The sequence below is a fragment of the Acytostelium subglobosum genome (genome assembly GCF_000787575.1).
Source record: "Acytostelium subglobosum LB1 DNA, scaffold: scaffold6, whole genome shotgun sequence".
NCBI lineage: Eukaryota > Evosea > Eumycetozoa > Acytosteliales > Acytosteliaceae > Acytostelium > Acytostelium subglobosum.
The window spans coordinates 946210-962346 of NW_012236532.1; the positions used below are offsets into that span (position 1 = coordinate 946210).

A 16137-nucleotide genomic window follows, 5' to 3' on the forward strand; every position below is an offset into this window, starting at 1 on the left:
AGCTGTCAACTCGTCAATTCCAACACGTCAACATCTATATCTCCCCTCTCCCACACACTCTATCTACACATCACATATATACATACAGCAACAGCATAATACATAATGACACTGGAATCAATCAAGATACTTTCAGGTAATGCTCATCGCGAGTTTGCCTGCCAGATTGCCAAGACGCTCAATATTGAGCTGGGCAAGTGCGAGTGCGTCAAGTTCTCCAACGGAGAGACGTCCGTGCTGATCCAGGAGTCGATCCGCTCAAAGGACGTCTACATCGTGCAGCCAATGTGCTCGCCCAACATCAACGACTACATCATGGAGTTGATGGTGCTCGTGGACGCCGTGCGCCGCTCGTCCGCCAACACCATCACCGCCGTCGTGCCCTACTACGGCTACGGCAAGCAGAACAAGAAAGAGAGATCTCGCGAGCCCATCACTGGCAAGCTGATCGCCAACATGCTGCAGGTGGCCGGTGTCAACCGCATCATCTCTATGGATCTCGAGGCCAGCCAAATCCAGGGCTTCTTCGACATCCCCGTCGACAACCTATACGCCGAGCCACTCATCGTCAAGTACATCGAGAAGCACATCAAGGGCGAGCGCGTTGTAATCTCGCCCTCAGTGGACGGCGTGAAGCGCGCCAAGCTCGTGGCTGACAGACTCAACTGCGATTTGGCCATCATGGACCGCCAATCTCGCAATGACGAGCGCGAGGAGGACGTTCTACTGGTTGGTGACGTCTCCAACAAGATAGCTGTAATTATAGGAAAGCGTACTGATACATGTGGTATGTTATTGATTGATTGATTGATTGTGGCGAGTGTGTATGGCGCGCGGCAACACAGCGAAACTAACAAGTGACACCTTTGACGACAACAGAGACTTTGGCACTTTCAGCATCTGTGCTGAAGAAGAGAGGTGGCGCACTCAAGGTGTATGCGCTCGTGTCGCATGGAATACTGAGTGGCAACGCTATACAGACCGTGAACGACTCGGACCTGGAGGAGATCGTCATCACCAACTCGATACCGGTCGGCAACAAGCTGGACAGTTGTAAAAAGATAAAGATGATCAACGTGGCGCCAATGTTCGCCGAGGCCATCCGAAGAGTGGTCCATGGCGAGTCTGTTACCGCGTCCTCGTCCAAGTTTGTCATCCTATAGTATGACGACAATAATACAATACATATAGGTTTACATTCATTCATTCAAACATTGTTGGACATTGGATACAGTACCATCGATGCGGCATCAGTGATCCAATGCATTTATTAACGCTATGTACAAGGAGGGCGTACCTATGGTCTAGACCTCAATCGACTCCTCCTCGAGTTCAGTGTCAACCACCTCCACAATCTCGTCAGCGATTGGCTCTTCGCCTGCGGCTTCATCTTCAACTAATGATCGGATTGGGCTGCCGGTGGTTGAAGCAGTGGTAGATGCTGTGGACGTAGCGGTGGTGGTCGCCGTAATGGTGGAAGCTGGTCCAGACGTGGTAGCAGTCGTGGTGGCAGTCGTTGTGGCAGTGGTCGACGCAGTGGTGGTAAGTGGACGGCTGGTAGTTGTGGCTGTTGTTGATACAGTTGTTGTTGCCGTCGTGGTCTGTGTGATGGTCGACGCTGCACCTGAGGTAGATGCCGTGGTTGTTGCTGTAGTAGATGCTGTTGTTGAAGCGGTAGTTGAAGATGCAGAGGTGGCCGCAGTAGTAGTGACAGTTGTTGAGGCTGTGGTAGTCTGAGTAATGGTTGATGCCTGGTTGGTTGTCGATGCAGTAGTTGTCACAGTTGTGGTGGCAGTAGTAGAAGTGGCGATTGATGCAGTCGTAGTAGCAGTGGTCGAAGCGACTGTGGACTGTGTTGACACAGTGGTGGTGGCCGTTGTCGATGTTGCGATAGTTGCAGTGGTAGTGGCAGTAGTCGAGGCTACAGTAGACTGTGTTGAGACAGTGGTAGTGACAGTTGTCGAGGCAACTGTTGGCTGTGAAGTTGTGGTCACAGTAGTGGTGGCTACTGTAGACTGAGTAGACACTGTTGTAGTGGCAGTAGTAGATGTGGACAATGATGCATCAGTTGTCGACACAGTGGTTGTGGCAACAGTTGATTGGGTGGAAGCAGTTGTAGAGGCTGTGGTGGAGGACTGGCCAGCTGAGGTTAAACAGGCAGCATTGCCTTGTCTATCAATTGAACAGATTGTACCAGTTTGGCACTTCTTGAAAGCACATCTACTAACACAAGCAGGTTGACTTAATGAAGATGGCTTGTAACAAACACTTCCAAAGGGGCAAGAACCTCCTGCTTGGGCACAATTCGGTGTAGTCTGGCCATTAACTATTCATTTGATCAATCATTCAATCCAAGAATACAAAGATAATTAGTAATATTCCCAAGACCATTATTAATATCACATGATACTTTACCAAGTCCAATAATGAATATCACTGCCAATAAGGCAAAAAGGTTCCTAGCTTTGATCATGGTATTAAAACTGGTGTTGTGATTGTTGATGTTAAATATAATGATTGATTGATTGAGAGTAACCTTGATATAAACAATCAATCAATCAATCAATCTATGTTCCATCCTACATGTACATCCATGTTGCTATTGAGGGTGGAGCAACAGTAACATCAAACAGGCTAGCTACATGTTGGGTGTGGCAGCATTAACCACACACTCGTTTGATGAACACGTGATGGCGTGGTGTGGAACTCACACAACATTATAAAGTAGTAGATGATGGCAATGACAAGGGCTATGATTATTATATTTGATTGAGATCTCCACATATATACGCATATCCAACAATCAATCAATAACTTCAAAGTTTAGGATAACATCATGATTTACTTCTAGAAGAGCTTGTGTGTGGTTATTTATGGAGCAATATTGGTTGGGGCTGGCGTTGATGTCGTTACTGGCTGGGATGTTGTGGCTGGCGTTGAGGTCGTCGCTGGCTGGGATGTGGTGGCTGGCGAGGATGTAGTGGCTGTGGTTGTTGGCGATGATGTAGTAGCCTGGGAAGTTGTAACTGGCGTGGATGAAGTGGCCGTGGTCGTCGCGGTTGTAGTAGCAGTGGTGGTCTGTGTGATAGTAGACGCTTGGTTGGTGGTGGTTGCGGTGGTAGTCTGGGTTGTTGACGCAGTTGTGGTCGTTGGCGCAGGAGTGGCAGTTGTAGTCACAGTCGTTGTGGCGGTGGTGGTCTGGGTTATGGTCGACGCGGGACTGGTAGTAGTGGCGGTGGTGGTAACAGTAGTCGACGCCACAGTAGAGGTTGGACCGGTGGATGTGCTCGCCACTGTACTGGCAACAGTTGATTGAGTGGAGACAGTGGTCGAGGCAACGGTGGAGGTCACTGGCGCAGTCGTGGACGCGGTGGTAACAGTGGTACTGGCAACTGTTGATTGAGTGGACACGGTGGTCGAGGCAACAGTTGTTGTTGGTGCTGCAGTCGTGGCAATGGTCGAGGTGACGCCAGTGGTGGCTGATGTCTGCGAGGTAGTGGTGGCAATAGTACTGGCAACTGTAGATTGAGTGGACACTGTTGTTGTGGCGACGGTAGAGGTAACTTCTCCACCAGTTGACGCGATGGTAGAGGCGACAGTGGACTGAGTGGAGACACCAGTTGTGGCGGKGGTAGTTGGGGTTGGTCCGGCATTCACACAACGAGGAGCACCTAATTTATCCAAGGCACACAACTGACCGACTGGGCAACTTCTAAAGGTACAAGCTCCAATACATTTTGGCTGGACAGATGCGAATGGTTGGCAGCATACCGTACCAAATGGGCACTTTGTCCAAGCACATGCGCCCTCAGTTTGGGAGTTGGCTAAAGTTTGATGGAAATAAATTAATATTATTAATAATTATAAATATTATTGAAGTAACTTACCAAGTCCAAATAAAAGGACCAACATTGTTAGAGCCAAAAGGCGTCCATTTGAATTATTCATTATTGTGATGATGGATGGTGTTGTAGTTGTTGTTATTGTTAAATTATTTGTTTGTTTGTTTGTATGATTGATTGATAGATTGATTGTGATTGATTGATTGATTTAAAGTCTTGGCAAGACCTCAATCAACAGTCCATCCAACCATTCATCCATCCATTGATGATACAGTGCTCATACATAGATGTGAACAACAAACCTACCAACCAATCACCACCCACATCTCTAGTACTCTCCATAGTAACCATTGGTAGCCTAGTTGAGTGATTATTTGATTGATTGATTGAGTTGGGCCATACTTGTATGTTGGATAACCAAGTAGTAGTTAGATAGGCAAGTGATGGGGTGAGTAATATAGGAGTGGTGGTAGTTCACCTATCTCTACCTCTCTATCTCGTCAATATCGCACTTTACACACATACAACATCATACTCTTACCCTACCTACCCTCTAATCAAAGTAGTTAAAGGGTGCTATAAATAATAATAACAAGGTATCAACAGGTAGGAGGGGTTGTTGTTGTTGCTATTGTGTTGAGAAGACTCATGGTGACTCGTACGCATGGCCTCCACCATCACTCGGCCACGTGTTGTCAACACAACACACCTTGATCATCAATCAATCATGTGTTGTGTGTGTGTTTGATTGCACAATAGTGAGTGTATTTGTTTGATCATGTGCGAGTGTTGAGGGATAGTGATATGTACCTTCAAAGCAAGTAAGGTTAATAGAATAAGTTGTTGGATAAACTACAAAGATCGGAAAGTATCACCTTCCATTTTTGTAATATTGTCTTAGATTTGAACTTCCATAATGGCAATTGATTCCAGAACTCCAGAGTTATCATAGTAAAGGACAAAGATGAAGCCAATGAAGACAGTGTCATATTTCTTTCCCCTTGTTACTAGGGATCAATCAATCAATCTAACTGCAACCACGGTCCAAGATATCACACAATGATCTGAACTTCAACTATTTAAATTCAGGCGCTCAAATTTAAAAAACTTTACCGTTAACGGATAATCGCAAATCAATTTACAACACCAAGTTTGATCAATCAAGCCACATAACTGTATACCGACAATAATACATATATATATATAAGAAAGTAAATATATATTTATACATAATATTATGAGTAGTAGCACAGGCACAGATTCAATGTCTACAACACCAGTCAAAGTATTGGGTGTGTCCAATAGGACACCGACTAAAGCGTCAGGCACCAAGAAGAAGTTAAACACGTCATCTGCAGACTCGACACCAGTGGCACTGTCCAAGTCAACTCTTGGCAAAGAGAACAAAACAGAGAATCTAGATCATCTCGTCAGAGCAGTGCGCGAGAATGAAAAGTATGGACATACATTCATTCGTTGATTGATCAATCGATCACATGACAAATGACCACATATATACTAACACTACTGGAACTATTCCAATCACACTCAATCACTCAATCACTCTCAATCATTAATGAACAGGAAACGAAAGAATAGAGCATCAATGGGCCGTGTGAGCTTTGCTAATACAGTGGAAGTAAGGTTCTTTGAGAAACACTTGCAGAGAAAGAACTCTTTGGCAGACGCTGGCACACCACAAAAGTCGCCATCAAAGTCACCACAGAAGAAGTCAACGACGGCATCATCATCACCATTTGGCAAGGGTCCAAAGGCCCCCCTGCAGCTCCAGCAACTGCCACAACCACAGCAACAACAACAACATAATCAGAGCATGGACGATGATGATGGACAACAGACGATGGAGTTAACGGCAACATTCCCCGGCCGCATATTTGTACCATTCATCCGCGATGAGGTGCAGCCACTATGCATCTGTGATGCCTCTGTCAACAACAATAGCAACACCAGCATGGATATATCGGCAATGTCCATGTCAATGGACGACACTTCCATGTCTATGACGCTGCCACGCATCCCCACACTAGGCTCCATCCTGGACCTGGAGGAGCAGGAGGAGAAGGAGAGGAACCACACATCAGCCAGACACGAGGCCAACGACGAAGAAGACCTATACACATCCAACATCAAATCCCCAGTTCACAAGAGGACCAAGGGTCCGGCCGGACCGATGCCCCCACGCCAGATGCTCGCCGCCGAGGACGAGGACTTTAACGAGATATTCAAACACCCAGTGACGCCCATCAAGTCGTCGACCACCACCACAACCACGACGACCAGCAGCTCGCCCATCCCGACTCTGACCGACCTGTACGAGGAGGACATGACTGGCAACTTCAAGGACATCATTGCCAAGTTGGATAACGCGTCATCACATCATTCATCGGTTGCCAATCATCAACTCGAGGACTCTCGCGAGTATCCCGAGCAAGACCTCACCACCGAGTTCCATCTGGCCAATGGCACGCAGGGTGCGGGCGGTCGTCTGACCAACCTGCTGGACACAACCAGCGAGATTGTCGTTGAGGTCTTGCCACCAGTCGATCACGTGATGGACGATGGCGATGACAATGCCGGAGATATGTCAATGACACAGGCATTGGGTCACATTGTCCAGATGGGTACTGCTCTCATTCCAGCTCCAACTCCATCAGAGTCCAACTCAATCAACATGTCCACAGTATCCAACAACAATCTGTCAACTGTATATAACGAACAACAAGAGAGCACTGATGTGAATGTGTCACAGCAGCAACAACAAGAGCATGTCGAGAAGGACATGACCATCACAAGATCATTCGGCGAGATATTGATGATCAACAAGAGACAGTCCATTGCCAATGGACGCATCAAGTCCGAGACGCCAACAACCACAACAGTCCCCCAGTCTAATCACGTGTGGGACATCTCTGGCGACGTGACCAACAACCTGCGCAGTCTGATCACACCCACAAAGACCATCGACATCAAGCCACAGGCCTTCTCCAACACCATCGTCGACGTGCCTCCAGCATCATCTGCTGATGTTGCCAAGCCACAGCCACTGACTGTGAGTGGTCGACCAGGAACCATTCCAGCCACCCAACCCCAACCCCAAGCCCAGCCATCACACCAGCTGGGCAGCTTCTTCCAGTCCAACTCGGGCGCGGCAAGTGTACTGGCCGACTCAACCATTACCAAGACACACACAAACACTGAGATCCAGCATTTGAAGCAGTACACCAGCACACCATCATTCACACAGTATGATGGCGAGGACTCTTTCATCTATGGCAAGCTCAACTTCAACCGCAGCAACCTCAACAGCAACAACACAACAATCACAGGCCGACAGACCAGCAACAGTAGCATCCTGAGCTCAGTCATGCCACCCCCCGCCACCATGATCGATCACAAGTCCACCGCAGGTTCCAACCTGTTGCCACCCACCACCACTACCACAACCACCACAGCAACTACTGCGCCACAACCAACTACCAAGCCCGCACAAGACACTTACGCACCGCGCCCCATGGCCAACGAGTTTGACGCGTCGTTGTTTGGCACGACTTACAACAACAACCGCGCGCCCAACCCAACGATGGAGAGCGCCTTGTTCACACAACAGCGCCAATCGATGATGCTGGAGGACTTGATGAGCATGCACGATCGATCCATGTCGGTCGTGTCGGCCGTCGCCAAGACTATCACATTCAACGAGTTCCTCTACCTGTCAAACTGCCGCTTCATGGACGACTTCTCGTCCAAGTCGAAGCGCGCCTCACTGGTCGGCATGCAGATGACCGACGGCACCGAGGAGTGCGAGTTGCGCACGCGCCTCATCAACTCATACTGTCACTATCGCCAGATGATGTCATATCGCGCCGGCTACGAGCAGCTTCAACAGATGATCACTTCGACGACCGAGGCCAACCGCGTGGCGGAGGAGCGCATGAACGCCAACAACCCGCCAATCTTCCAGGTGGTCCAGCGCTCGACCAAGGACGACCTCATCTCCAAGCAGCACATGCTCAAGAAGATCAAGAACACAGCAAAGATGGGCGCGCAGGCCGGCTACTCACAGTGGCGCTGCGACCTCGAGCGCAAGGTGTGCGAGGAACTCACAGCGTCCAAGCAGCAGCTGTCTGGCGACCTGGTCGCGCTCGGCCACAACACCGAGCAGCTCAAGGAGACAGAGATGGCGCTTCTGGTCGATATCCAGCATCTCAAGACTGCCGAGAAGAGGCTGCACGAGCGCCGCGCACTGCTCGTCCAAAAGATCGAGAGGAAGAGCAACGAGACCGATCAACAGCTTCTGAACCAGTGCGTTGGAGAGCAGGACAAGCTCGCCAAGCTGGCCACGCTCACACACTGGTCCATGGCACAGTGGTCCGGCGCCAACATCACATTCAGCCACCGCCAAGACGACACCACCACAGACAAGACCTCGCGTCCAGTATCCAACATTGAGTACAAGGTCACCTTCAAGCTGGCCAACAACAACACGAACCAGATCCTCTCAGCCAAGCTGACGCGCACTTCCCGATCGTTCCGCGTCGCCAATGGCAGTCTGGCCACACTCGAGTCACGACTGATCGATCAGATGGACCTGCAAAAGACCGTGTTGGCCAAAGTGTCCTCGATCAAACACGTCAAGGAAGCATTGATGACAGTGTCCGTGTGCATTGGTCGCGTGAGGAGACTGTGTGATGAGCTCAGACAGTTGGAGACCTTGTACAACCTACGCGCCAACATGTCGTCCAGCTCGTCCAGCACGAGCATGCTGGAACTGGACGTCAACATGTTCAACTCCAAGGCCATGAAGAAGATGACTGTGAAGCTGTTGGTGTCGCCATCCTATCCCAATGGACCGGTTCAATACTCATTCGATACACTGCTTGGAACCATCAGTGATGATCAAGTGCGCAGTGTACTGGACACACATGTAGTCAACAGTAATCGACGTGGAAAGATCACCAAGGTATTGGAATTGTTAGACAATGTCCTTTCCAATTAATATTGTATATTAATACATTCATTCAATTATTCAATCAATCAATTAAAAATATATTATATTCCTTTTTAACAATTATTATTATTAAATCTTTCATTCATTCTTGGCAACAACCAACTTTGGTAACACTTTAGAAACATTGATCAATGTCTATTGTGGTGCATAATATTGTTGAGACTGTGGTTGGAATGCTGGATATTGGTTGACAACATAGGGTGGATAGTATAATTGATTTGGATAATATACTTGTGGATGTGGTGGGATATTTTGATGTTGATGTTGTTGGTGGAGTTGTTGGAATATATGTTGTGCCTGTTGATGTTGTTGTTGTTGTAATTGTTGAGTTAGATAATATTGTTGAGCTGGATAATAATTGGTATCTGCAAGTGATGGTGATGTCTCAATAATTACAACCTCCTCAACCTTTTCCTCTTGATCATCCTCATGCTCAACTATCTTATCCTGGTCCATCTTCAAGAAATTCAAATATTTCTTATATGTCCTCAATATTGAAATCTAGATTGATTGGTGTTTGTAAAGGAATAGTTCCAGGTTAGTAAATTGTTTATCAAAGAATCATTCAATCAAACTTACAAATGCAAGATAGAACAAGACGGCAACAACAGTTTGTGGTACTCTGTAGTCAGCATGGAACTCAAATGCGAGACAAATGTTCTGAACTGATCCCCAAAGCATGAATACAAAGTAGAGATACGAAGAGATAAAGTGCTAGATTGAGTACAAGTATTTGATTAATAACTAATATTCCAGACATACCCAAAAAAGTATATATACATACCATTGTTGGTATCACTCTACTGGTGGTAAACATGCTGAGAAATCCTATGATTGGTGCAAAGGCCAGACCAAGGGATAGTTTACCAGTGACCGAGTAGAATCCAATTAATTGAGATAATTGGATAATAATAACAAGGAAGATGTTGAACTTGTACAAGAATAACTTCCTCTTCCTATTCTTCTTTTGATGAATTGTACATTCTTCACAATGAGTAGTTGTTGGAATTGGTTCCATTACAACTGTCTCTGGAACTGCTGATGGATGGTATGGTTCATGCTCAATACCCTCTGGCTCTCCATTCTGTAAAGGTGATTGTGGAACCTGAGCATATGATTGAGTATTCTGATAGTCTGGAATACCCATATTTCTTTTAAGTATTAATATTATATTATATAGTTATAATTGATTGATTGACTCAGGTTGATTGATTAATTGATTGATTGATTGACAGGTGTCAAACCACTTTTGAACAACCTATATATCTTTGGTTATAAATAGGATAATTATGAATGTATGGATATAATGCTCTCCACTTGATATGAGTTCATTTGAGTGAGTGTTCAACCTTGATGTCATTAATGTGTGACAGACATATGTATGTATGAGATAGATTGACAACATGTTTGTAGATTTACACTGATCCACCACTCACTCATACATACATACATCCATCGAACTCACACATGCACACACACATAAACACGTGTGCACTACTCACTCACTCACTCACACTCGTTCAATTGACAAAGAGCTCAAGAATCATTTAATCGTTAAATGACACCCTATTGAGCAGTGCATACCATAGAAGTATGATTATCACGATTAACTAGCTAATGAATTGATGCCATTCGTCCCCTTACTTTACTTACTTACTTCAACTTAAAGTAACCCTTTGCAGGTAACACACTTGAATTGACCATTCCCATTCTAAGTATTTTGACATCGAACTACAAAGAACTGTTCTCATCTCAGAGGACTTCAAATTGATTGAGTATACATTGACACTGGAATTGAAAGACAAACAGATGTAGGGGAACGAAATGACACTAGTGAAATGAATAGTAGATCGAGGGAAATGTATTCAATTTCATTGTGTAAATCTCCAACAGTTCATTATAGATTGACAAGATAAATAGATTCATAGGGGGATAGACTGACGATCAACGACTTGGTCAAACTACACATTCTTGTACAAGCACTACTTGCCTTTAAAGGAAATCTAAAGTTATGTTGTTGGTGCGTGTACCTGGGGCGATAACACCCCCATGCGCCTCAGGCTCACGAGTGAATATTGGGACTTGAAGAGGTTCGGTTCAAGACAAACAACAACAACAATGTGTGTATGTGTATGAGTATGAGACAGAGTGAGGGAGACAACAACAACAATATCACACCTTTTATTTATAATTTTATTTGTGGTTTGAAGTAAAGTTGGAGTTGGTGTATGAATATTGGTGTTGGTCACACATTGGATGGATGAATGAATTATCAATATCCACATTTCCAATGTCAGCTTGAAATTGAAGTGTGTATGGTTGCCATTGGTTGAGCCTCATCCTTATCCATATCTGTATTCAGTATCCACTTTGAGGGTCCACCTTACTTCCCTACCTCATACACCTAAATGAACAGTTGGTCTCTGGGAGTGAGGACTGAGGTGAGCAAACAGTACCTCCCATCTTTCTTATTTAAATTTACTACTATCAATACTATACTAAATATTTATAACTAGTTAACTATATATATATATACTTATACTAATAATATTAATATAATAACAACAACAACTACAAAATGGAAACATATATGTGCAGTTGTGATTGTGGAGATGTTAAATTAACATTCCAAATGGATGATATTAATCATTCAAAGCAGGTCACTGATCATTGTAATTGTGCTATATGTTTAAAGCAACGTGACTGGTGTATTAGAATTGATAATCCCGATCATATCAAGCTGGTTTCACATCAGAACACTCAGTCGCTGTACCATCTAGGAACCAATGAGATAGATCACTATCTATGCAAAATATGTGGAGTCAAGGTGTACAGTCATTGCAAGGTGCCCAATGTTGGAGAGTTCTATACCGTCAGTGTACCATGCATTGTACACAGCCTATCAAGAGAGCAACAGACCAGATGTACCAGTCTCTCGCCAACATCCTGCCCAGCCAACGTTGGAATGTCATTCCATCACAACATGGGTAGTTTCCCATCAGAGATTTCAAACTACCTCTAGAGTATAGAGGTGTAGTTATCATCAAATCTTTGTATACTTCTCCTCATCTTTCCCGCAAGCATTCTCTATCTCTCCTTTAATTTAATATTCATAGTCATAATTATTAATAATAAATCCCCATGTGTACATAATAATTACCATCCAACTTTATCCACGGTATGTTTAGTTGTTCCAGGGTGAGGAAATGTTGTTGCAAATGATGGATGGAGACACGGGCAGGTTCAATCTCAAGATGGGCTGGCTGCCCACTCTATTTGGGTAGATGTCGATAAAGGGGGCACATCACTCACTGGTATTCAATCAATCAATCAATGGTATAATTATTATGTGTTATGTCTTTATTTGGACAGCCACTGTGAATGTATTAGTTGGATCACATCATTTGCAATTCAGAAAGACAAACATCATGTGTTTGTCACGATCAAGACACATCTTGTATGTGTATTTACATTACATGTGTGTGTGAGTGTGTATGTGTGATGAAGGCGCCAGGTGTGACTTTGTCATTCGAAAGACCAACACGACATCACTAGGTGTTCTTCATGAAAAATCGATTTTAATTTTTGCAATGTGAGTGACACTAATAATTATGTGTTGTCAAACACACACACAAACACAGACAGACACGCCAATTAATGTTCCAGGTTCTTCACTCATTCACACCGTTCTTTCTCTCTCATTCTCTCACGCTCATTCATACCCTCCCATCTTTCTTTCTTTCTTTTCTTTCTTGTTTGTTTGCGTCTTCATCATTATTATCTCATCACCATTCGTCCATCATCAAGACTACACTACACTACACTACATTCAAACATACAAACAAGTAAACATACATACAGAGACATAGAAAGAGACAGATACAGCAGATACAGATACAACACAAATTACTTGTTGAAGATATCAACAAAGTCATGACTTTATAACATTACTTATCACAATAATAATTATAACAAATAGATAATTAATATATATATCATGGGAGATTCAAAGACCTTTACTGGCTTTAGGTCTTTCTTTCCAAATTGTACAGGAAACACCTCAAATAATAATAATAATAACAATATATCAGCGACAACAACAACAACAATAACACATGAGAGGAATAGTGATACGACAGAGTTGAGTGTTAATATTGGCAATGAGAATAGGTTGTTAACAATTCCAAAGAATGCATCACTGAAGGACATTTCAAACACAATCAAAGAGTCATTTGGCATGAACAACAAGGCCAATCTAAACATCAAGATCGAGAGCCGAGAAGGCGAGCTATACACTGCCAACGATTGTCACCTGAGGAGAGCATTCAAATCAGATGATAAACAGCATCGTCTTGTGGTCAAAGGTATGTTCCGTTGGCTGATCCCCTGACATTATTACAAAGTACATTACTAACCAACAATCAAACAAATGTAGAGGAACAACATCCATGTCATATACAAAGCGCAATAATGTCATTCTTTGGTCGTGGCAATGTTGATACTACAACAACATCATCAATGACTTCGACAATGTCCCAGACACCATCTTCATCACCTCAACAGCAACAACAAGGATCAAACTTCAATCTTCAATTTCCACAACAAGCACCTGCAACAAACTCACTGCAGAACATGATTGAGGTCAATTCATTCAGGACGGGCTCGAGCAGTGCCGCTGCACCTGTGATGGCGGCACCATCACCATCATTCCTAAACAACCGCAGGGATGTTATGATTGACTCGAACCTCAACGAGAAGGAGCAGGTTTACACGAGCCCCTACAAGCCGGTGTCGTCGCAGCCATCCCTGTCGACACCGCCCGCTTCGCTGTTCCGCTCACAGCACCCAACCTCCTTCACCAACCTCCTATCCACACCGACCTACAAGCACAACTCGTTACACGGACTGTCGTCCAACTTCTCGTCAATGTCCATCAACCACCTATATAATAGAAACCCATCGTCCCCTCCTCAACCAATCACCAACAACGACATTATACACACATCAGCCACTCCCATCAACATTCCCTCGTCAAACAACAGCGGCAGCGGCAGCAGTAGTAGTACGGTACATTTCAAGAGGTCACCGCCTCAGTCCATCTCACCATCAAGATCAAACGCTACATCACCATCAAACACTGTCAATGGCAATGGCAATGGCATTGGTATTGGCAATGTTACTGGCAATGGCAATGGCAACAACAACATGAATGGCTTCAAGATACTTCCACCAATGTATCCTCCAAACTCAATGAAATACTATCTACAACAAAAGTTACAACAACAGCAACAACTACAACAACAACAACAACAGCAACAAAACACATCCACATCCAACTCCACTTCTACACCAACATCAAACATGGCACGTAATGAGTCATTCGAATTCCTTCAAACTGACAATGATTTGGAATCACAGGTCAGCAGTAGCAGTAACGACAACGACAATGATGACGACATGAACGATGACGATGCCGACGCAATCGGCACAGCCAAATCACACAACAACAAACAACAGCAGTCATCTACATCCGCACCTTCCGTGCCCCCACAGTGCGGCATGCAGGTGCAAGAGTTCATTGGTGAGGTAACCAAGAAGTTCATGATGCTGCGACAGGAGCCCAACCCTGAGGTGCAGCGCAGTCTGAAGCTGTCGATCTGCCAGGCAATCCAAAAGAACGCCTCCATCATGCCAATCATCACCAAGGTCTTCCCGCTGCTCAACCACTTCATGGGCAGCGACGCAATGCAATGCTTCAATGTCCCACCCAACACCCCGCCCCCATCTCCCTCACAACAGTCTCCGCTGTTGGACCTCGCCACCAAGGGCGCATCGATCATTGGCGTGCCCAGCGACCTGCCCCTTGCCACACTGCAATCACATCTTCAACTTCAATCAAGGATCCAGGCCATGTTCATCAGCGAGAACGAGGAGAAGCAGCTGTCTTCGCACACGCCCCCCACCACGTCTCTGCCATCATCGTCGGGCAAGCTGCAGTTTGCTCATAGACGTGTGGAGGGACCGACCATCCACCGCGGCTCGACCTGCGTGCTCTGTGCACAGGCCCCCATCGTCGGCAACCTCTACCACTGTCTGCACTGCCCCTTGTTCACCTTTTGTGACACCTGTAAATTAAGCAAGAACTCCACATGCCCCAACGACACCACGCACAAGATCCTCACCGTCACCAAGTCCATGAAGTCCTGCCAGCTGTTTGGCGCACCCACCATCGACAGCGCCGTCCACAACTCCAACAAGCGCGTCTGTCCGTACAACCGTCGTCGCCAACGCTGTCGCTTCAGCGTCAAGCTCGTCAAGGACCTGACGCTGCCGCTGGGCAGCGAGGTGCACCCCGGCACGCTGACCAAGGTGTGGCGCGTCCAGAACACCGGCTCGTCATCACTGCCCAAGGACTGTCTGCTCGTGCGCTGCTACGGCAACGTGCACCTGTCGACCGTTATGTCCGTGACGCTGCCTGCCATTGGCGTGGACGAGATGCTCAACATCTCTGCACCACTGGTCGTGCCCAACATTCCCTACCCCGAGTTCCTGGCTGGTGAGTGCTGGAGGATATGCACCAGTGATGGCTACTACTTTGGAGATGAACTATGGATCAATGTTATGATCAAGAGACAATAGCCTGCCTGCCCATTCATTATATTTATATATTCCCAACTTCCAACACCGACAATCAATCAATCATGACCATGACCAATACCCATCGCCATTCATTACTATTTATTCACACTTTAGGTGGAGCCGACGCACCTCTTTCTTCTTTCCCTCAACCCAATCACTTTTCCAACTTCACTATCCATCTTCCAAACCTAATCAATCATTCATTAAACATACTTCTCCTCCTCTTTTCCCTTTCACTCATTATTCCCAAGTGTCATTAGTGTAGTGTAGTTCAAATGTTATTTGTGATCAACATTTATCTCGACATTGGATACGTTATGTCAACCACAATGTACACATAAAACGGGCTGATAGTATCTGTCTAAGCCCTCTTGCCAAAATCATTGGCGCCACAAGGGTGATGGATGGCGTTCGTGCCTGGTTTGGATACCAGCAAAAAAACAAGAATGGGTAAAGCCACCATTGATGGCGGATATTTATAATTGTTATTGTGAGGTGAACTGAACTTTAATTTTTATTTTATTTTGTCGATGTGATTGAGTGATGAATCATTGAAGCGAAACGCATGTATCTTGAGTTCAGCACAAGTCAAATGAATGAGTGAAGGTGTTGTGTGTCAAAGAAGAA

At 45.4% G+C, this 16137-nt stretch overlaps 7 protein-coding genes across 7 annotated transcripts; 4 read left to right on the forward strand and 3 right to left on the reverse strand.

Annotated features, from left to right (window-relative positions):
• Positions 1-99: 99 nt before the first annotated feature.
• Positions 100-1163, forward strand: SAMD00019534_037190 (hypothetical protein; the record flags this gene model as incomplete). The annotated part of the gene is made up of 2 exons (XM_012904611.1): positions 100-787; positions 880-1163. Coding segments are annotated over 2 exons (972 nt in total), but the record flags the coding sequence as incomplete, so codon positions are not given.
• Positions 1164-1307: 144 nt separating this feature from the next.
• On the reverse strand, positions 1308-2473 carry SAMD00019534_037200 (hypothetical protein; the record flags this gene model as incomplete). The annotated part of the gene is made up of 2 exons (XM_012904612.1): positions 1308-2326; positions 2416-2473. Coding segments are annotated over 2 exons (1077 nt in total), but the record flags the coding sequence as incomplete, so codon positions are not given.
• Positions 2474-2874: 401 nt separating this feature from the next.
• SAMD00019534_037210 (hypothetical protein) lies at positions 2875-3948 on the reverse strand (the record flags this gene model as incomplete). The annotated part of the gene is made up of 2 exons (XM_012904613.1): positions 2875-3824; positions 3888-3948. Coding segments are annotated over 2 exons (1011 nt in total), but the record flags the coding sequence as incomplete, so codon positions are not given.
• A 1131-nt stretch (positions 3949-5079) lies between these two features.
• On the forward strand, positions 5080-8859 carry SAMD00019534_037220 (hypothetical protein; the record flags this gene model as incomplete). Its single annotated transcript, XM_012904614.1, has 2 exons — positions 5080-5297; positions 5427-8859. 2 exons carry the CDS (start codon positions 5080-5082, stop codon positions 8857-8859), a joined length of 3651 nt encoding a protein of 1216 aa, XP_012760068.1.
• Positions 8860-8949: 90 nt separating this feature from the next.
• On the reverse strand, positions 8950-10018 carry SAMD00019534_037230 (hypothetical protein; the record flags this gene model as incomplete). Its single annotated transcript, XM_012904615.1, has 5 exons — positions 8950-9006; positions 9103-9168; positions 9268-9372; positions 9451-9585; positions 9656-10018. The coding sequence occupies 5 exons, from the start codon at positions 10016-10018 to the stop codon at positions 8950-8952; spliced, it is 726 nt and encodes a 241-aa protein (XP_012760069.1).
• A 1431-nt stretch (positions 10019-11449) lies between these two features.
• SAMD00019534_037240 (hypothetical protein) lies at positions 11450-11890 on the forward strand (the record flags this gene model as incomplete). The annotated part of the gene is made up of 1 exon (XM_012904616.1): positions 11450-11890. A coding segment is annotated over one exon (441 nt), but the record flags the coding sequence as incomplete, so codon positions are not given.
• A 978-nt stretch (positions 11891-12868) lies between these two features.
• Positions 12869-15510, forward strand: SAMD00019534_037250 (hypothetical protein; the record flags this gene model as incomplete). Its single annotated transcript, XM_012904617.1, has 2 exons — positions 12869-13235; positions 13307-15510. 2 exons carry the CDS (start codon positions 12869-12871, stop codon positions 15508-15510), a joined length of 2571 nt encoding a protein of 856 aa, XP_012760071.1.
• Positions 15511-16137: the final 627 nt, after the last annotated feature.